Source organism: Bacillus rossius, chromosome 1 (assembly GCF_032445375.1).
Source record: "Bacillus rossius redtenbacheri isolate Brsri chromosome 1, Brsri_v3, whole genome shotgun sequence".
Lineage (NCBI taxonomy): Eukaryota > Metazoa > Arthropoda > Insecta > Phasmatodea > Bacillidae > Bacillus > Bacillus rossius.
The window spans coordinates 64,321,658-64,343,573 of record NC_086330.1 but is presented as its reverse complement, the minus strand read 5'-3'; the positions used below and the strand labels follow the sequence as shown (position 1 = coordinate 64,343,573).

Genomic DNA, 21,916 nt, shown 5'->3' with positions numbered 1-21,916 from the left:
AGGGTTAACTCCAGTTCATAATAATTAATTTTGATATTTGATAATTAATGTCAGTAATTGTTTTGTTTAAAGCAGTATAGATTATAATTTTACAGGACATCATTTTTAAACAAAAGTTTTTAATATGGTATGAATTTCAACTTTGTTTACTAAAATTTTGAACATTGTATTGGAATTTTTTTGGGTAATTTTATATTCTATTGGATATTGCTAGTGTAATATTTAGAGAATAGTCTGGAAGGTACAGAAGGAAGAGCGGACAGGCGCGACACTCTGGCGCCAGAAAGTTATTTTTCACTTTGTAAATGCGTGTTTGGGATTTACGCGTCACGTTGTACGCACAGCTGTAGCGACCGTCTGGAAGGGTCGCTGGAGGCTACCACTAGCCAGCCAATCAGGGCGAGCCCTGGCGTCAAGAGATGTGCCCGTACAAATTTCCTTATATGGTCATGTTTTGGAATTATGTGCGCTGATTGGTCAGTTGGCCCACGGGGTTGCCTCCCTTGTTTTCACCTTTACAAGGGAAGGTAATCTCGTCGACCAAGTCACTTGTTGCTCGATCGTCGCCGAACTCGGTCGCGTCGTAGGCAAGTCGCAAGACAAATGGAGAATTACTAAGAGATAATTTAACGCATAGGGACTGGGGCCAGGCCGTAATTTTTCAACCTAAGTTCATTTTTTTCGGACAAATTAACTAGAAATTTAGGCCCTAGGCGTCGGCATCGGCCCGACTTCGTGTGATTTCGGTCCGCGATCGACGGTACCTTGAGTTATGTAATTAACCAAGGGACATTACTAAGTTTTTTTTTTCTTTGGCGAGTGACAAGACTCCTCGACCATCAACGGCAAGATGTATGGTGCTGTGGTATGTATTTGGACCTCATCCTATCAAAATTCAAAGACATCGTTAAAATTTGTATCAGAAAAGACAAAAACTGTGCAAGTAACGAAGTTTTTTCTAACAAAATTCATTTGTAAAATTGTGTACTGAGGCCATGTAACAATGAGAAAAAACATTTTTTTTTAAAGAAATAAACAAAGATAATTTAATAAACTCTTTTATTTCCAAATAACGCAGAACCTCAGGAACATTGTTTGTTTTGTTTTGTTTTGTTTTGTTACGTTTCTCTGTGTGCTTAGCCGGGCAAAAAACAGACAACGTAACAATTTATGTTTATTCAGCTTATATATGTTTACTATATTTCATTGTTCATGATTTTTTTTTTAATTACTGAAATTATTTTGCTTAAGAATTTTTTCGACTTGGTTCTTTTGATTCCTTTTATTCTTGAACACTTGGGATAGCATAAAACGTTTTGCTTTGAAAATTGTCTACAGTTACAAAGTCATTACATCTCAGTGAATTGAAATTTGAATACTGTTTTGATTAAATATTTTGAAAACTATGTTCTAAGTATTTATATGTTATAATTAATAATTTTTCAATTTTGTATTTTTCAAGTATGTATTTGTTTTGTTCAGGTTTTCTATATTTATTTTAATTAGAAGTTATTTGGCCAGAGGCCTTGGTGACTTACACTGTTTGGGTATTTAAAAGATTTGAATTTGATAGTAGTATATAATAACCGTTCAGAGCCCTAGTACCGGTGAGTGAAGCTGGAGTCCGCCATCTTGGATTTAAAAGTCACAGCAGCCATCTTGGATGACTTTGGCCATGCCATTTTACCTTGAACGTGAACTTGACCTTCAAAATATACCGAAATTGACTCTAAAATTGCCAAAATGACTAAAAAATTCTAGTTTAGAGAAAAAATCACCAAAAAATTCTGAAAATTGATTTTTATTTTCAAATCAATATTTCCCAATAAAAATCACAAAATTTTTAATTCCTCAAAAATTTTTTGGCTTTATGAGAACTCACTGTCCACAAAGAGGCTTAAATTCTTCATTTATCATTCTCCAGTTAAGTCTCTGGAGAATATTTTTGAGCTTTACCTTGACCACGGCTGCCATTTCTGATTATGACGTCTCAATAGTGTCTGTGACGTAATAATCCAAGACGGTGGCTGGGTTCAAAGTCAAGGTCAAAGGTTCCCGAAAGAAATGTTCTGGTGACTGATGAATGGGGAATTTAAGCCTCTTTGGGGACATTGAGTTATTATAAAGCCAAAAACAACTAGTGGGATTCAGAATTTTCATTATTTTTTTTTTAATTTCTGATGTAATTTTGTTCTTTGGGAATAGTAATTTTGAATTTTTGGCATTTTTTGTAATAATGTTTTCCAAAAAACTGGTCATTTGGTGTTATTTTGGCGAATTTTTGATCATGTTGACTTTTTAGTCCATTGGTGAATTTTGGCAAATTTTTAAGGTTAAAATCAAGGTTAAAGTCAAAGGTCGTGGTCATTGTCATCCAAGAGGGGAGCTGAGACATCACACTCCAAGATGGCGGACTCGGGCTCCGGTTCCACGCATCGGCACCACGACTCGGACCGGTTCTTGTATATAATTAAGTCTGAATTCCACCGAGGAACTTCGGCTGCTGGCACATCACGTTAAAGTATTTTGAAAACCAATATATACGATACATAGTCTAAAATTCTTCCCAAGAATGGTATATGCCTTTGAAGTTGCAGATAAACCGGTAGTTTTTTTTTAAACTAACAAAGAAACTATATTTGAAGAAACCCCAAACGTCTGGAAAATGTCTAAAACAAAGTTTTTTGAGCACTTTAAATGTTGCGCTGAAGTAATATTATCTAATGGAAATAATTTAGGGTAACGCCCTTATTTCCCATCTATTTTGCTGACGTGGAGGAATAATTTGGTTTTCAAATGCAAGTGATGTGCACACATTAAAAACACATTTCGAAGAAAACCTTCAACTAATAATTATACTAAAGAAATTGCAGACGTAGCTTAAAGCACATAATTTTGAATGCTAAACAAAACATACGTGTCATCAAATACCACAAAAGAACAAATGGTCGCACCTGTATTTGTGAGGAAATAATTTGTCATAAAACATAACTTGTTAATTAAATGATGTTTTATCTTAGGTGCCACAGTTCACAAAATGTAGTACTTAAAGTCTGGGGATTACGTTTGTGATAAGCAAGTCTTTAAAATCCGCTCGCACTTACATCAACATAAACACAACTACTTAGTGGCCGTTAATGCTCTATGATTGTGATTGGTGTGCTGACAGTATACATGTACCTGAAATAAACACAAGTCAATGCTACAGAGTTTTAACACACAGCTGGTCTGAAAATCGTTTTCCGAAGTATACATAACCACACATATTAAAGAAATTATTACAGCAATAAATTATATTATCGTCGATTTCATGTTAGATATACATAAAACAAAAAAAAATTGAATAATTTTTCTATGCCACAAAGAAAGTGTTTCTTTCTTAGAGCATGATTAATTAAAACTCAGATGACGCTAGGAGAATTAATAATTAAATAAATAAATAACACCATCAAGTAAGTTAACAGAAAAGTACACAAAAACAGACACCTCTATGGCTTGTATGAGCAATGAGAACTAAAGCGCTTCCTTTTCCCTGAGTACCAGCAAATACTCATTTACTTGTAGCAAAAGTGAAAAAGTGACCTCGGGTTTATACACAACTCACCTTGTGACAAAATATGTTATTAGTTGTTGGATGCAATTTTTAAAAAAATCTCTAATGAAGTTCGCTGGATTATTTGTGTATATTAAAAACGCTTGCTTTAATTTTAAACAAGTCTATAACTACAAATTAGTACATACAGAAACTGTTACGAAAATAAATTGCAAATGATTCGATATATTCATATAACAGGAAGTTCTTAAATTAAATAAAAAGCATTTGTTATCATTGTGTATATATGTATTTTATTTTTAATAACTTAAACTTGCCAAAAATATACATCTTTATTCTTCTCATCCATCAAACATTTCCTAAAGGAACTATAAAAATGCAATTGTACATCCTCAAACCTCTGCGACAAACTAAAAACATGCAGTGAAAGAAAATTTTACGAATACAACTTTTAAAATATTTAGGTACTAAGGCGTACAAGGTAACTATTTTCGTCCAAATGTTTTGGTTATGTTGAAACATTGTTAAAGTTTAATCGTGGACGAATAACATTAGAAAGTTACATTTAAATGATCTTTCCATGACTACAGCTAGTAGTTTAAATATTCTCCAACTGCTGTTTAACATTGTATCCGTTTCACGTCCAAAACAAATTGATACCACGTCTTAGGCAAACTCTATCTTGAACTCAACAATGTTTTGGTCATAAAAAACTCATTATAATTTACAATTTCAAATTTTTAATTCATTTAGACAAACAAAATATTTACTGTAATGTCTGGCGTAGACAGTGATTTTCTTTTACAGAGATTTTTTCCTTGTCAAGTCATTGATGTTCATTATTGAAGCCAATTTTATGAATTACTAAAAGTGGCAGATCCAAACGGGGAAAAAGACAACAAAAACATTCACAAGCTTCTGCACCCACTACTGTAACAATATACACAGAATTTTTTTTTTACAATCTCATGAAATCTTTCAATATGTGCTTTTTGCTTTGAAGAACGCGAATTTCCATCAAACCAGTAATAATCTAAAAAAAACTGGGAATCAAAGATGAGTCTTGATGTTGCTATCCCCAAGGAGTTAAGAATTGTCAGAAGATGGCATACTGTGACGTAGGTGACATATTGTTCCGCTCAAAACATTGCGGAAATAGTGCTTTTCCCGTCTGATATGGTTAGTAAGTACGGATTTGACTCTCCGTCATTAAAACACAATCACTTCCATAAACTAAAGATATTTCTAACTGTATCCAAAATGCAAGCACTACACTGCAGACAATGTTTTGGGCGTCTAACATGGTGCAGACCATTTTCTGTGGGAAGAAAACGGCTTCACCCGGTTACCATATACACATGCGGACGTGGCAACCCCCTGGCTACCGAGATTAGGAAAAGTATCCAGATGGATCATAATCTTTTCTTCTGATTTTCAAATACCAATTTGGTGGATGTTTGTTTACATTTGTATCAGCTGTTCTAGCCTTCTTTTATTAACGCCCGTAGTCAAGACTGCTCGGAAAAAAATTAGATCAAAATATTTACTGGTTAATATGTTTATGTAAATTAAAAATCCAGCACGAATCTTTATAATACATATGTAATGATATGAGTCGAAATTTTTATCCAATTTAACACCCAATACAGGTACAGCTGATACATATGTAAACAAACGGCCACCATATTGGTACGTGTAGTACACTGAAATCCCTCTTCCCCTTTGGCTTCACTCCCCTCGTCAAGAACCGGACCTTATGCTCGATCAGCATATTTCCCTAATCTCAGGCTGGACTATCCCCCTCTATTTAATGGTTATCGCTATCTATGATCATAGAGTACAAATGACAGAGGCACGTGGTGAGCAGAGGCGAGCGACGCTACGAGGAGAGGCGTGCGAGCCGGCGGCTACGAGGCCTCGGCGGGCACCAGGGCGAACTCCTGCGCCGCCGGCTGGTCGCAGCGCTCGGGCGAGGCGGCCAGCGAGACGTCTCCGTCCTCCGCCTCCGGGTAGACGGCCGTCAGGAAGCGGCCGTCGCCGTTGCGCAGCAGCCCGCCGTCCTCCGGCGTCCAGCGCTGGCTGGGGGCGCCGCTCTCCGCGGCGGTCACCAGCTTGCCGCTGGCTGCGTCCACGTCCAGCGCCAGCCTGAGGCACCACCGTGCAACACCTTCACCTCCACCTTCCGCACGGACCCTCGCAATGATCCCTAGAGTCCGTCAGTCAACCGTCCGTCAGTCCAATACTTGTCCATTCTGATACTGCCGACAGATTATACAAGGCTTAAACAGTGCTGATTTGTACATGCATATTAGACTTGACAATCATGAAAGCAATTTCGAAAATTTACCAATTCAGTGCTTTTTTCGATTTGGAGTGTTTCCGATCCAAATGAGCGAGTTATGGTGAGAAATGTGCCCGGGCGAAATGCACCTAAATTTTGAACGGGAGTTTTCGCGACTATTATTCGGAAACAGCTCCTAATATATAAAATATATATATAATTACACACACATATATACGCACAAATACAAATACCTGGTGGACCCATTCAGAACTTGTTCAGGTCCTTTTACTAAATTGTTGTTACTATTTTTTTTTACATCACAGTGCCAGTTTTATAAACAATGGTCAAAATTAAACATAATACGAAAACGTCTACTATTCACAGGACGGTGTGATTACCATCAGATTTACGTGGATGGTCTCCAACTATTGATACTTAATGTGGAATAATTAACTGAAGTGAGGTGTAAAAATAAATGAAAGCTAGCAAAGGCTCCTGGATATTAAAATTCGGTGACTTCCAACGCCGTTGCTGTTTATTTCGGGACTTTTTCGTGTTTCATGACAAGTCCTTCGGTTTCGCTACTTTTCCTTGACTTTAGAGACCAGTCTTTCAATCTCACTACTTTTTGGTGACTTTGGTGACTTAAGACACCCCGCAGTGACGTCTGAACGTCTGAACGTACCCGGACAGCTCGCTGACGATGAGGCCGTCCCGGAACTTCCAGTGCTGGTTCGGCGTGGCGTAGTACGTGTAGAGGACGACCTCCGCGCCGGGCTCCGTGTCGGACTCCTTCACGTCCAGCACCTGCTCCGTGTCCTTGTGCTGGATGTAGACGGCCATCGCTGAGCTGTCGGCGGCGCCGTCTCGTTGGCGGGCACAGTAAGTAGCTACGATGAATAAAAGCCCAAGTTACACGAAAATACTTTGTGAAAAATAGGTTTCACGCGAAGCGACGTCTCTGTAACAAGGTAAACCTAATATAACCTAATATTCACACCGGTCCATTCCGTGGCCACGTTCGTGAATTTTCGGTCTCTTTCTCTCTCTGTTGATCTAAAATCAATACTTCCAGGATTTGAATTTTTAATTCCATTCATAGGGTATTTGGTTTTAAGGTGTGTTGATTGGTCGAAACACTGGTAATTCAGAAGGAAATGCTTTTCTCAAAAATTAAAATTTTAGTAGTTTCACGTTTTAAGGTTTAGTGTAAATATTAAAAATTTGTATATCATGAGAATGGTCAGTTATTTTAGGTTAGCTCCATCAAAATATTTTTTTGGAGGTTGGTTAAGTTAGGTTAGTTATATTTCAATATTTTTAAATAATAGACTGTTGATTAGGTTTGGGTGGTTAAATCAAAAAAAAAATGTAAAATAATTTTAATGTTTGGGTAAGAATTGCCAATTTAAGATGTAGCCAAGTAAAAGCTACCGATTGTCCTTACTATTTTATAGTATTTGTAATGTAGCTAATCTAACCAACCATTCACACGATTTCACAGTATTTTTAATGTAACTTGACCATTATATAATTTCTCAGTCTCTTAAGTCTATGAAAGAAGGTCTTGGCATCATTCCCGCACGTTTATATCTTTTAATATGTGCTACCGAAGTTTCAGGAACCAGCGGCCAACTGCGGTGAACTTCGGGACTGTTCGCGCCTCGGAATGGACAGATTAGTTTCTTTGTTTTTTAGGTGCTGACTGGCGGCGGAGTGAGTGGTCAGTGTAACCACTCACCACCAGGGGCGCTTGCGTCCCTGGTCAAATGTTCCAGATACAAATAAAATTCTAAACGGACCACGAGTCCAAGTGCCCAACCCCCGCATGGTAGACTCTTTTCTACTCTGTCCAACACTTCATCCAGACCATCCTCTGTCTTCTGTAAATTCCTACATGTAATGCATGCCAATTTGCATCCCGCATGAATGTGCCCAGGTTTTTTCCTGTGTCTATGCAGGTTTTACCTGGGCCCAACCTATCTCTAGTTATAGTCTAGATTTAAGAGTGAGGGGAGTTAGTCATGGCGCCAATCGTTGCCATGGCTGGCCAATCTCCTCCTAGCACATGATGCATGCGACCCTCTCCCTGCATGGCTAATCCCAGCATGACTAGGCGTATAGGCTTCGCCCTGAGACGCACCTAGGTCCCTCCCTAACCCGGACCCCTCCAAAATACACTTAGTTTTAGTTAGGTTAGAAAAAAAATCGAATGGACAGGTGTGAATCTTAAGCTTCCCCCATAACAATATGAGAGATCGGCTTTTGTACCTGACCTTTTTTCTACGTTAACTTTTGAACCGTTGATTGAATTTTCTGATAATTTTGTAGGCATGCAGGATATGGCCAATGAATTATTTAAGTTCGTGTATGGACAAAAACGGTCAAGGAATTTTTGATGTATTTAATAAATACGCGTGTAGCCTTCTAAAGCAAACACGTTACTTTAATTTTTGGCTTGTAATCCAAAGAGTATTGTGTATGAGGTTGCATGTCTCAAAGTGAATTAAAGAATTAAACAAGCAATTTAAATGTAACTGTATTTAATTTCTGGCTTGGAATATAGATAATGATACTGCATGTGTCAAAGTTAATTAACCAAATCACAATTAACTAAATGTGATTGAATTATATGCTCTACTTCTGTTAGAACATATTCGTTGCGTTAACTTTTAAAAAACACACACAACTATCAACGTTTTGTATTCTTTAGTCAGGTTGTTATTTATTAGTTATAGGGTTAAATTTTCCAAAGTCACAGAAAACGGAAGGGCGCAAGGTCTCAGTTCGGGGCGAACTACTAGTATTATTATATTACAATTTATTTATTTTTTATTTGCTGAATTCATTCAAAAATTCCTCCGTCTACTTCCACACATTTTGGCCGGACGCTACGAACCATTCGTGTTGCTCTAAGTGGCTGCTTACGTATGGTAGGGGAGACTGTTGTACCACGAAGACTTTTCAGATTGAATTTTTATTATAATTTTTCTAGCCTGAAAACAATATGGTAATAACTAATTAATATCCTTTTACAAGTTTCTACTTGTATCTCTTTTACATCTATGTTTAAAAAACAACAAAAATACTATATTATTTCATGAAAATTGTTCCATGGTACAAAATGGTCATGTAGGTACACACGCGCTTGTGCCTTAAAACACATGCGGGAATAGCTTTAAAATATAACTTAAAAATACAGTTTTCAGTTCTACGAATTCAAATATAAAATATATTAATTATAACATTATTTACAATTAATTTAAGCTACATGTCTCCATACACAAGCACCCATCATTATACGGAAAAAGCTTTTCATTGCAAGGCATTACCAAATTGGCGAATACTGAGTTTCTATTACAAATATAACCAACATTTACATGACATAGATATTGATCCTAATAATAAAAGTAAAGTAATAAGCCATGTGAGAGGTGAATTATCATGTACACTTATTATTTTAACAACAAATATCCCAGTTATTGACCAACATCCATCTTTAGTTTCAATTACCGGTCTAACCATTAAACTGGTAGAAAGCAAGAAAGCCCGAGAAATGACGTACAAAATAAAAATGAGACCCTAACGTCACATGAAAACAAACGAAGCAAGGTCTCAGCACATGCGAATGGGTACGGAAACTTATTAATAAAACGAGAGGGTCTTAAGAACCGTGCATTAACCAACGCAGTTGCTAGGGGAAGAGAGGGGCAGTCGTGTACGTACAATTGAAAACACGACAAAAAATTGCGAAACAAACTTTACCCAAACATAAAAAGTGAGAAAAACAAGCATGATGAATGGACCGTCCCAGACCTCTGTACTAACTATTTGTATGGGCGTTGTTCTTCTTTAAGCGCCTTAAACTGAGAGTAGATATTTTTTTTATGAATTCATGTGGGTGCACGAAACTATTCGCACGTCAACGATATTTTCATATGTAACGGAAATGTGTAACCACGGTGCTGCCATCTGTGGCGGATGGCGCAAACCGAAGTTCACAAAAACAAAGGGAAACTAAAAATATATTAACTTTTTAGTGAATTTTAACAGGTTTGGTAGTATTTTAATAAAATTCAGTGCCAAAAATCAGGTCCATTTCCGGGGTTTAGAAGTTTTTCCAAGTCTTTTTCGCTTTTACCGGAGCCGTTTCGTTGTATAGTTAAAAATTTCTGTCTACTAATCGAATGATTGATAGTCGACGTAGCTGCTCCGGAATCGAATTCTAGCGGCGGGTGTGGGAACAACGTGATATTAGTGTCCGGAAGTGTAGTTGAAAACACAAATTACCTACGTATATTTATCACGCTCGGCGTTATTTTAAAGAATTTTAAGTTCATTTGGTGTACGAGTTTCGTATTAAAATTGTATTGGCAACATGAGAACACATTAATTTTCTCGCTACCTACGTTAGATGTTCACCATCTCTGGCGGGTCCTGTGAGACTCGCTCCGGCCACGGAGTTGCACGAGCGAGATGCGAGCTTGAGGAAATGTTCTGGTGGACTAATCGGGGGTAAGTGAATCGTACACTTCCCCCCCCCCCTGGTAAGCTTCTCGCGACGACCGTGCGAGCGCTCCGAGCGCCGCGCCTGACGGCGACACGTCAACGTCCTCCCAGGCGCGCGACGTTGCCACTTCTACTCTCGCGTCACCCAGCGGGCTGATTACGAACACCATCGACGACTAGCGTTATTCTTCACGCGGTAACGAAACACTATCGCATTTGGTGATTACGACCCACCTTGCGATATGCGTTTCGTTATTTTCCACGGTAACGCTAACCTGCGATACGAATCCATGACGTCAGAGGACAAGCAACAATTGAACAATTAATATGTTCGTCGAACAGACTATTTTGTAAGTGAATCATGAATACTTAGTGTTACTGAGAACAAAATAATCTTTTTTAATGCACTAATTTCTTAAATAAAGTATTTAAAGCTTTTTTGCTGCCTTTTTCGTAGAAGTTTAAATTAAAAATGCAGTTAAAGATTTCGCATCGTCATTGTGGCTAACTGCGTCTTGCCATGTAAATATAAACATTGAACGAGAAGCATGTTTAAACTTCAATAGAATGAAAATGAGGCCACTCTACAGGTTACAAAATTAAAGGAACAACTAATTACCACGAACCCGTGTCTGTTTTTATTTTACCTATTATTGATATGATATGAAGAATGGAATTTAACAAATGTTTAGTCAAGTTTGGTGTGCTTGTGTAAAATCATAACCTTATACTTCAAAGTTATACATATATGTGGTTATTAGCATACCTAATAAAAACAACACTTTTTAACATATTTCCAGCGGTGAGCTTTCTAGTTTATGTAATCTAATCAGTTAAAATTTTATAAATATATTTTAATACTCATGTGCTTTCGTGGATTTTATATACAAGTGTTTTGAAACAATGTTTCCAAGATATTAGTACCATTCGTAAATAAAAATAATTTTGCTAATATTTATATCATAGGTCACTCAAACATTTTTTACTCCCTTCGTACACTTGGTAAAGTTTAATTACAGTAAATTATTTAAATTTGTGGTTTTCTTGATTAGAGTGCACATGCCGCTATTAAAGAGGACACTGTGTTGAATATTTGTGTTCTCAGTTAAAATAAGCCTTAGAGTGGCACTGGTAAAGTTACTGCTGCCCAACAGAAATCATGGTGTGGTTTATTAAGAGCCACAGAGAGTTTGCAGCCAATTTTTCTTCAAATAATGAATGTGAAGCTTGCATGTATCTGTGGATTTAACTGGCAAAGAGGCTTAACAAACGTTTAGGGACATTAAAAACCATTACCATTGGCAAAATATTAGTTTTCTTATTATTTTTTTCTTTAGTGAATATAGCGTTACAATTTTTATGTAAGCAGCAGCCTTCAATTACAATGGAGAAGATATGGGCTACTTTTTGTATTTTCATTTTTTGAAGTCTGTTTTAAACTCTTCAGTGTGTTAGGTTGCATATTCTAAGGATAAAATTAGGCCCATAATTTTTCAATTTAAAAAGATTGACATTTTAAACAGTTATTATGGAACAGTTCTTGAAAATTTTCAGTGTAAGAACAGTATTTTTTTTATAATCTGAGGATATGAAAGTTCATTGCTATGTTTTTTTAATTGCTGTTTAATTTAATCTCACCAATGACTTAAACAAGTGAAACTAAGTACTGAGTAATTAGAGTAAGTACTGAGTAAGTACTGAGTAAACAACTTTGTTTTCAAGATGGCATTCAAGTTGGTTAATGATCCAACATGTATATAAATTATTAATATGATGCAATTATTTTAAAAACTGTCTTGAAATATTCAATAATTTTAATTCTCCGCCCCCCCTTTTTCCCATTAAGATAAATTAATAGATTACTTTTTCTCAGCAAGTTTAGGAATTGATGGTTTAATATGTAAAATAATATTCAGTTTGAACAATTTCTGATGTACATGCATACCAATTATTTAATCCATTTTTTTTTTTTCAGTAATGGATCAACATGATATATGCTGTAATAAAAAGAGCAGCTTAAGCAATAGCTGCTAAGATAACAGCTGGCAATATTATCCAAGTTATATTTATGAGCAGCCTTGACCAGAGAATTATCCAAATCTTCGGTACAGCATCATCATTGGGAATGATGTAGATTCTAGAAGGTGGTTTTGTCCCTCAACCTCTGGTAGACATTATATTGTGGTAGTCATGCATTTTGTTTATCCTATACTTTTCCAAATATTTATTTGAAAATTAAATATATATTTTTTTCAATACTGGTATGCTTCCAATTTGGTTTGAGATTGGTGTAGTGGGTTTAAAATAAGAGTGGTGAAAATTAAGTAGTTACGATACCTGAAAGTTGACAGAGAGAAATTGGAGGTGTGCTACATTTAAAATGAAACACAAAAAAATGACTTGCATGAACATGGAAGTGTTAATAGTTCATATTAAAAAAAATTAAAATTGAAGTTGTTCTACTCAGAAGTGTATGCAGAATTTTGTAATGAGGGAGCAAGGGGGATGGGGAGGAGGAAAGTGGTATAGAAGCACTTAGCCTGCTGTTGGCTTTATTTTTTTTGGGGGGGGGGGGGGGGAAATATAGATTTTTCTTTTAGGATTTTGGGGGAGGCATATATTCCTCTTGCCCCTACATATACCCCTGGTAGGTTCATTATTAAAACAAGACCTCTTACAATCCTTGTGTTTTCATAAAATAGCCAAGAAACCTAAGAGTTTTTTTATGCATATTTGTTATAATAGCCATCAGTCACAATCAGTTACATATTAATTTACTGTATTAGTCTTTTATTTAAGTTAAATTTTACTTAATATAGTTAAATAAGCTGTTCAAAGGCTTCATCACATATTTTAAGAAACATTTGATTTGATCTCTAAATACTATCTCAAAAATTGCTTATTTTAATATTCACACACATCTAAGCACAGATTTAATGGTTATTGGTTATTCTGATGATAAATAGAAAGATAAGAACAGTGAGTGATGATAACAATTCATAAGATGCAGAGTGTTGACTGGGGAGGTGCAAGGAATGGAGCTGTACCAAACTTTATCGCAAGATGAATCATACTAAGTCAATATTTGTTCCTGAATTATCTAACTAAATGCAATGTGTGCCATTTAATTTGTTTGTAATTGTCTCGGTCTCAATAAACATACCTACATTGATTCTAAACTTACAATAATAAAAATTAGTTCAAAATATTTTTTTTATATTCATCCACATGAAAAAATGTCTATACTGTATACAAATGGGCTCACTGGCAACAACTAGCAGTTGTACCTGCTGGAACTTGCATTGATAGTCAGCTAGCCTAATGAAATTCTTCCATGTTATATCTTGTTTACACAAATAAAAAAAAAGAGTAAAGAATGGTTATATACAAGCATTGTGAAATCTTTGACTGGAAAAACCTTGATAATACTTTTAGTCAGCATACTTTATAGAATGTGTGCTTTGTTATTAGCACCTCCTTTATTATAACTCTGCCTCTATAATACCTAGTGTAACCTATACAATTCATACTGGTAATGATTAATAGTACAATTTAAAAATAATAAAAAAAAAGAGCAGCATTCAAGAAAGATAGCTGGCAGCTGATAAACAACATTCAAGAAAGACAGCTGGCAGCTGATGAGAAGCATTGGGAATATGTGCTTCTGAAATGGTAACAAGCAATTTGATTAAAAATGCATCAAAGAACTTAAAGAAAAGTTAAAAGGCATGCTGGAAGCATGTGCTAAAATTGCCAATTATGAGAAAATATTGTGTTAAGAAATCATTTTTTGTATCCTTACAGACATGTGCATTGATTTTTTTATTGGACAGGCTATTAATAGTTAATATTAATAATTGTTTAATTATAACCATCCATGGAAATAATTGAGCTATTGAATAATACACTCTTTGTAAATATTTTTCGTTTAAAACCAAAACAAAGTCTGAAATTGCAAAATTTTTAAATAAAAAACCTGTAAACATGAAGCAGCACATGTATGTATGAGATTTACTTTAAATAACAACCTATCATTAAATGATTCATAGTATCTATTTTTTACACACAAAAAAAAACAATGGTTCAAAAAAGCCACTGCCAACTCTCTCAGGACAATGAGATCATCTGCTGAAACCAGAAAACAAAAAGTTAACATGTGTTTAATATAATATCCAAGTTATACTCAAAAGTAACATGGAAATGAGTGAACACTATTTTCATTTCACAATTTCTTTAATAAATGCAACAAACTTGATAACAAAGTATTTATTAAATTGCATAGCTTGTTTCTTCATGTTTATTCATTTTCTAAGGTTTTCCAACTGCTATGAGGGTGCAATCTGGCAATTCGAAGGGATTTTGATGGTTTCTTAACAATCTTCTCTGCCTTCTCCTCCAGTTCGATATTTAGCAGAAAGGCAGCAAAGGCCATTGTGTAGAACCTGAAATATTTTCAAACATTAACTAAATTAGTGTAATATAGTTTGGTAGGCTACTAATTGTTAACAAGAGGGCCTGATTAATAGAAATAATTTTTAATATGGTATTATTGAGCTAATATTCCTCGATGTAATGCATAACTGCATTCATTTTTCTTTAATTTCTAAAAACAATTTTAACTTTTTGACTTCTTTTCCAACAATTCTCCATGAGTGTGTTGTAATTCTTCAAGCAGTTAAACTAGAAATATGCCATTTTAATAGCTTGTTAGGTTAGGTAAATCAAAAAATTTAATACATGAGAATGATTGGTTGGCTTAAGTAAGCTACATTAAAAATACTGTGTGATTTTGTGAACTGTTTCTTAAGTTATGTTACCAACAAAAATAATAGGTATAAACTGTAGTGTGGTTGGTTAGGTTAGAGTTAGCTGTGTTACAATATATAATTCTTAAAAACTGTTAAAATGAGTTCACAGTATATTTAATATAACTACCATAACCTAATAAACTGTCTACACTACTTTCAAGTATTTGTAGTTAACCTAATCAAACCAGCCATTCCCACCATTATGTTTGTTAGATGAATTAAAAATAACAAAAAAATAGTGTGGATCTGTGTGAATGGTTAGTTAAGATAGGTTAGTTACATTAATTGTACTACAAAATATGTGTGGATGGTTGGTTAGGTGAGGTAAGCTTAATTTTCTATTAGTAAAACAATGTTACAGTATTGATAGCCTATGTTAATTATTGGAATCAATGTCTGAAAACTAATAAATAAATTTAAAAAAAAACATATGGAAAAGTAGCTTTTCACCAGATTTACCTCATTATACAATATTTAAAATGCAGCTAACCTAACCAAATGTAGACATGAATAGATTTGCAGTATTTGAAGTGTAGCTAACCACACATAACCAACAATTTAAACAGTAAACAACTTGAAATATCTCAACAGAAATAAGTATCAAGGTTAATAATAGGAACTCAAAATTACCGTTTTCATAAACTTATTTTTATAATAAAGCCTCGCCTCCCCTACATAAAAGCTCGAAATGTTATTTAATAGAATCATCCTGCTTAAGGAGAGGAATTCCTAAATAAATTATTCATCAAGTTATTTGTTTTATGATCAGCCCCACTTGTTAACAATTACCAATGTTAACACACTTAGGTAATAGAGCCAATATGTAAATGAATGAGCACAAATTAAAAATTTCTTGCACAATTGAACACACAAGGAGGCCGGAAATAGCTTTCTGAAACTAAATAGAGAAATATACCATTTACTGTCTGAAGTCTACAAGCGCACAGATTAAACAAAAATGCATGTTGAGCCGTTCGTAGGCAACGGTTGAGCAAATACCCAAACACAAAATATGCATAAGCAGCCTATTTGAACTATTTATAGCTATGTTATGTTCATAATGTGCGTGTAAATAATATCGCTCTTTAGGTTAGGATTAATTTGATAAGCTATGACACGGCATTTATTTATTCTTCTTACCTACTTTGATCGTATTTAAACCACTTCATAATTATTCCACACAAACTATGCATTGAAAACAATGATTTCATGGTACAATTAATAAACAGAAATAGCATGTTAAAAATAATGTTCGCGTGTTAAATATACACACGCTAACCTAAAACAATTGTTTTCGTTTTACTTCATCGCTTTACATCGTACTCGACTATATTTAAAACAATAATGTGCGATTATAATGCCGTTTTTAGTACGGGAGGACATTATTTTTAAGAGTAATTATATCACTTACCTCACAATCGCTTCGTATCACCACTTGAAATGCCCGTGATATATAACGTAGCTCCGGTGCGATTAATATCACTTGAAAAGTGTGCTCGTAATCAAAGTTTGCGATATATACCGCCACAACGTCATCAATATTCGAAGTTTAACGAAACACGATGTGTTCGTAATCACGTTGCTGGTTCCTGCGATATTCTTCGCAAACCTTCGTTATTTATCGCAACTTATAACGCAAAGTGTGTGCTCGTAATCAGCCCGCAGGGCTACCCGGCGCCTTGCCCGGCCACGTCACGACGGCGTTCCTTCACCGCTGTCGCCGAAACTTTCCCCGGCGCAACACACCTGACGACCGTGTACCTGAAAGACTGGGAACACGACGTTGTTTTTTCTTTCTGTACCCGCTCGCAATCACCGGCCTCACTGCCACCTATGAATCCACAAATGAAATAACGGGAGCCAAAAGTGCGTGACGATTGAATGTATTGAAAAAAAAATAGATTGTCAACGGGTTTTTTTTTTAAGCTCGAACGAAATCACTAGATAACTATCAGTCTCGCATAGACTTGATTAATGCCAGCCTGCGCGATACAATTTCAGAACGCTGACAGTATTTTTTTCTTTATAAAAACAATTTTTTTTACATTATGGACAATATTATACCTGCTCCAATCTTATTTTCTTCAGTTATTATAAAAGCGATCAGGTGGTGGCACATTACCGTAAAAAGCATATTTAACAAACAATCATATTAATAATAATTTATGTTTTTTGCTATTATTTATTATTTAATTCACACATTTATTTCCGTCATAAGCATTTCAATTCTTAATTAATTATAATTATTAATGCTCTCTATGTATTTACAAAAGAACTATCTAATTATAGTAGCGTTATCTATCGTGTCGATTTGGCACACTATTTGGATACATATCGGGCTATTTGAGTTGCCGCCTATGCTGACCAGACCCTAGAGAGCAGTTGCGCAGACAAGTCGCTTACTCAGACCACAGGGTGGACTCGCAACGAGCCAGTTTCTACAGTTTTTATATGTACGCTGAATCTTACCTTGACAAACTAACAAAACCTTGCAAACCACTTTATGTTCCTTTATTTTACATGAAGTTATTCATTTTACTTATTTTCAAATTAACTCAAATCTTAATCTACGTTTACTCTTAAATATGAGAAGCATAATAAATATTTATTTTATCACTTGTAGCAAATGCTGAATCTTGGTAAAACGAAGAAAACATGTCGTGATTACAGCGACCAGTGAGCGTGTTGAAAGGAATCTAATTCAGTGGTTGAAATGTTTGTGAAATATGAGTGGATTTGATAAGTTACTTTTCTTATATCACAAGAGAGAACACCAACCAGAAACATTATGTTTTTCTTCAATCTCCCGTCGTCATATTAGCTATAAAAAAAGTCACAAAGACGAGAAAAAATTTAATTATTAACTGCATGTCTACATACTTGGAATGTATATACACTAATTATTTTCATTAAACTGAGTGAGTCTTTCATTACTTGCCAGTTATGTGTTTGTCTAGCCTATCGTATCACAAACGTGCTAACACAACACCTATCATAATACCAAACTAATAACATTATTTGAATTATATTATATTTAATACATTACTTCAGCAAGTATCTATAACGTATTATAAAAGCCACATGACAATGGATCGCGCTGTTCAAGACAACTGTTAGAGGAACGAACGGTAAACAGCTGTCATTTATTTCTCTCTCTTTTTCACTTGCTCTCGTTCTCTCTTTCTCTCTCTTTCTCTTTCTTTCTCTCTCTTTCTCTTTCTTTCTCTCTCTATTTCTCTCTATTTCTCTCTCTCTTTCTCTCTCTCTTTCTCTCTCTCTTTTTTTTCAAACGCCATGGAAATGTTTGCGCTCGCTGTCTCGCTGCAGCACGAGCGCCAACTGCAGGCGCGCTTCTCCATATTTCCTGTTACACATTTCCGTCGCATTCACGAAAACACTATCACCAAATGCCGTATACCGAGAGCTACAATGTTACACATCAAAAATACATTTAAAAAATTACTAACGATCCATTTATTGCATTTTAAAATCACGACTAAACCAATGTCATGTGAGTCAATTTTGCGCTCTTGTGGAGCGACTACGAAAAGGAAAAAAAATGGCGAATGTTAAATAATAGTGACAACTCGGTTATAGTACTTTATTTACGCTATGCTTCGGACAACACCGCAGCAGGGTGTGCCGCTAACTGTACTGTCTTGTTAGCGATGACGGACATCGTGGTCCGCGTGGGTTTTCCGGGCATCGAACCGCGATCCCGCGGAGAATTCCAGGGGACAGAGTGCCTTCTATGTCCTCTTTTAACGAGGCAGAGAATTTAGGTTATAATTGCGGTGAACATACAAAGAGTTTGTCTGTTAGTTTTATTGATTTCATTTTAATGGTGTGTGGTAGCACTCCAGGCTCGAAACCGCGCTGTGTGCGTTGCAAATACGTCACTGCAAACTGCCGTGAACCGGAACGTGAATTAAATAAATAATAATCAGCGGTGTTGGGCAGAGAGCTTTGGCGTACGCGTAAATACGTCAGAATGATTGTCCAAAGAAAATAAAACAGGTTTTTTTTCCTTCTATTGTACTTGAGTAATGTGCAAAACATTGCAAATTTAAGTACTTTAGATGTGAATTTTCTTGAATAATAAATAGCAAAATAGCAATCTCTGAAGATGACTAAACGAGATAAATTTTCGTGTATGCTAAAAAACTGCACAGACATACCGACCCCGTTTGAAGGGCAAAGCCATGGTGCATGCCACTAATCTACCTTGGTCTCAACCTCGGACCGCTGGTCTGCCAGTAGAACAAAAGATAACTATCACCTAACAAGTATTAGGCATTTATTTACACTTTTAAGAAATATTGTAGCACTTAATTTTTTGTAAGATTTTAGAAACACAATTTCAATTATTTAAAAAAAATAAAAATAACGTTACGACCATGGGCGTAGATCCCTGAAAGGGGGGGGGGGGGCGTCCTGTAATTAAGAAGCCGCTCACAAAGGGGGGAAAGGTCTGCCTGCACTTGCAAAATTGTTACTATGAGACGGATTTGATTTCAAAACTATGACTTATGAAAAACTTTCGGTATATTTTAAAGTTTTCTGCTTTTTGCATGCATGTATACCAAAACATGGGCAGTAAACAACAACATACCAGCAACGTATCCAGAGATAACGTGTTGGTGAACCGCACGTACAAAACCCTGGCAGGTTTGACAGTCACCAGTGAGCAACCATCTACCCCCCCCCCCCCCCTCGGTTTTTATTTTTTGACGTGACAACGTCTAATAAATCGATGAACGCCGGCTGCACGCACGAAAAGTGTCCCGTTACGCACATTGTTCCGTTACACTGTGTTCCGTTACGCTGTCGGCGAGTGCAGTAATAATAGTTTATGTTACAATTGACTAAAAAATTATAGTGATTCATATAATTGATGATAGATATTTGATTACAGTTTATTTATATTAAAACTTGTCATAATTTTATTTAAACTTTATAGCTAAACGCCAGTTTTTAAAATTAATTACAAGTCATCTACACGTGAACTGTTTCGTCGACTGTTAAAGTGAAGTGAAAAGTTAATGTGGTTTTCATTGCTTATTACAACAACAATTTCGGCAATAAAGGTTAATTATTCTTGCATTTTAAAAATTTGATTACTAGTACAATTTCAAATAGTTATTATTTTATTATTAAAATAAATATGATTCAATTTTATTCAAAAAGTATGCAATCATTTCATCAATGTTTTGTTATGACGTTGTCACGTTAAACTATCGTCCGTAAACCGACTTTACAGACAACCAATTTTTTTTCTTCAGTATTTTATAATGTCAAGTGACAAATTTGTTTGAACTAGCAAGAAAAATACAATTGCGAAAAGGTGATAGCACATGAAGCGTTTGTGTGTTTGCGCTTGAGAAAGTGTATGTGAATTTGTGTCGATAGATTAAGGTGCGGTGAATATTAAAATTTATGCATAGTGATACTAATAATGCTCATCATTCTGGCTTTAATTACGTGTGAAAAACACGTAAACGTATTCATAAAAACAGTAAACATACTCTCGAACGATACAATTTTCAACAAATGTCACCTTTTACACTGATCGGACCTTCGGAACTAGTCGCTTGGAAAACAATCACAATATGTATGTATGTGTGCGTGTGTGTGTGTTGGTGATAATTTTAAAATTGCATTAAATTTTAAAGCTAAAACTATTAGGAATTTAAAAAGTCGTATTCATAAAAGTAATCATGTACGATTTCAATATTGAAACAAAACTTACCGAATGAGTTGGCCTATTTGACGTTTGCCTTAAAATCGTATGTTTTATCAGTGGTTATATTGCTAAAAGATATAACTAAGTTTTAATCTAGGATCTAATTACTCAAATTGATAAACAAAGCCATCAGTAATTAACAGAAAGTTTATTATAACTATTCAACTGTACTTAATATTTAAATGACATTCTACTGAATAGTCAGGACGCATAACAGGTGAATTAATGATCTAGTGTGTTTTTTTTCTAGCTAATTCTCGGTATTCGTTGGTGTGTCTCAATTTTTTTGTAATTTGTTTGAAGTAGGTACACATACCTAAATTTTTATCTATCATTTAACTTGTCACAGGTGACATAGGCAAATAGAAACACGCGCGTATTAAATGCAATGTTGTGTCAAACTATTTAAGATTTCAAAGCAATCAGTGAAGAACTTTCCGAGATTTTAAGATTTTGAACGAACGAACATTTATATTTTTATTTATATAGATGAGTTTCATATTTTTCAAATTAAATTACCCCTTACCCCTTAACACTAGCTTCAGGTTTGGTTGTTGTGGAACCTACACATACATGCGGAGAAAGGCCGCAAGTAGACAGTCGCTGCTGACTCAACTGGACAAGGGAACTACAGATGCGTCACGATTTCCCCCACCACCGCGCTACCTGGCATCACTGTGAACAGCATTCCGAGGACGTCGTCATAGCACAGAATGTCACTGAACTTCGGACGGTGTTATTTCATTGAGAGGTTTTACTTTTTTTATTGTACTTTTATAAGTCAGCCCGATGGATCACAAGTCCATGAGTCATTGTGAGAGCGCAAATTTTTCGCGGTTTCTTTTCCGCGAAGTGAGTCACACAGGAACCGTTACGCCACAAGAGTCCACAGACGTCTTCTATTCACTGTACCCGAGTCAGACGTCCGGAATATCCGCATTCGTACATCTTCGTTTTTTTTTTTTGTTTTTAGTTTTTTTTTTTGCTGTTTATAAAAGTATATGTGATGGTATAGTTTT

General features: G+C 35.5%; 1 protein-coding gene across 1 annotated transcript in view; it reads right to left on the bottom strand.

The window, feature by feature from the left end:
• Positions 1-3,819: 3,819 nt before the first annotated feature.
• The window catches only part of LOC134536847 (uncharacterized), a 48,815-nt gene continuing 30,718 nt past the window's right edge, over positions 3,820-21,916 (bottom strand). The window contains exons 2-3 of the mRNA XM_063376864.1: positions 6,523-6,727; positions 3,820-5,698 (exon numbers count right to left, since the gene is read on the bottom strand). Coding sequence (XP_063232934.1) covers positions 5,461-5,698; positions 6,523-6,680 — 396 coding nt within the window. The 5' untranslated portion in view covers positions 6,681-6,727 and the 3' untranslated portion in view covers positions 3,820-5,460. The remainder of the gene's footprint in view (positions 5,699-6,522; positions 6,728-21,916) is intronic.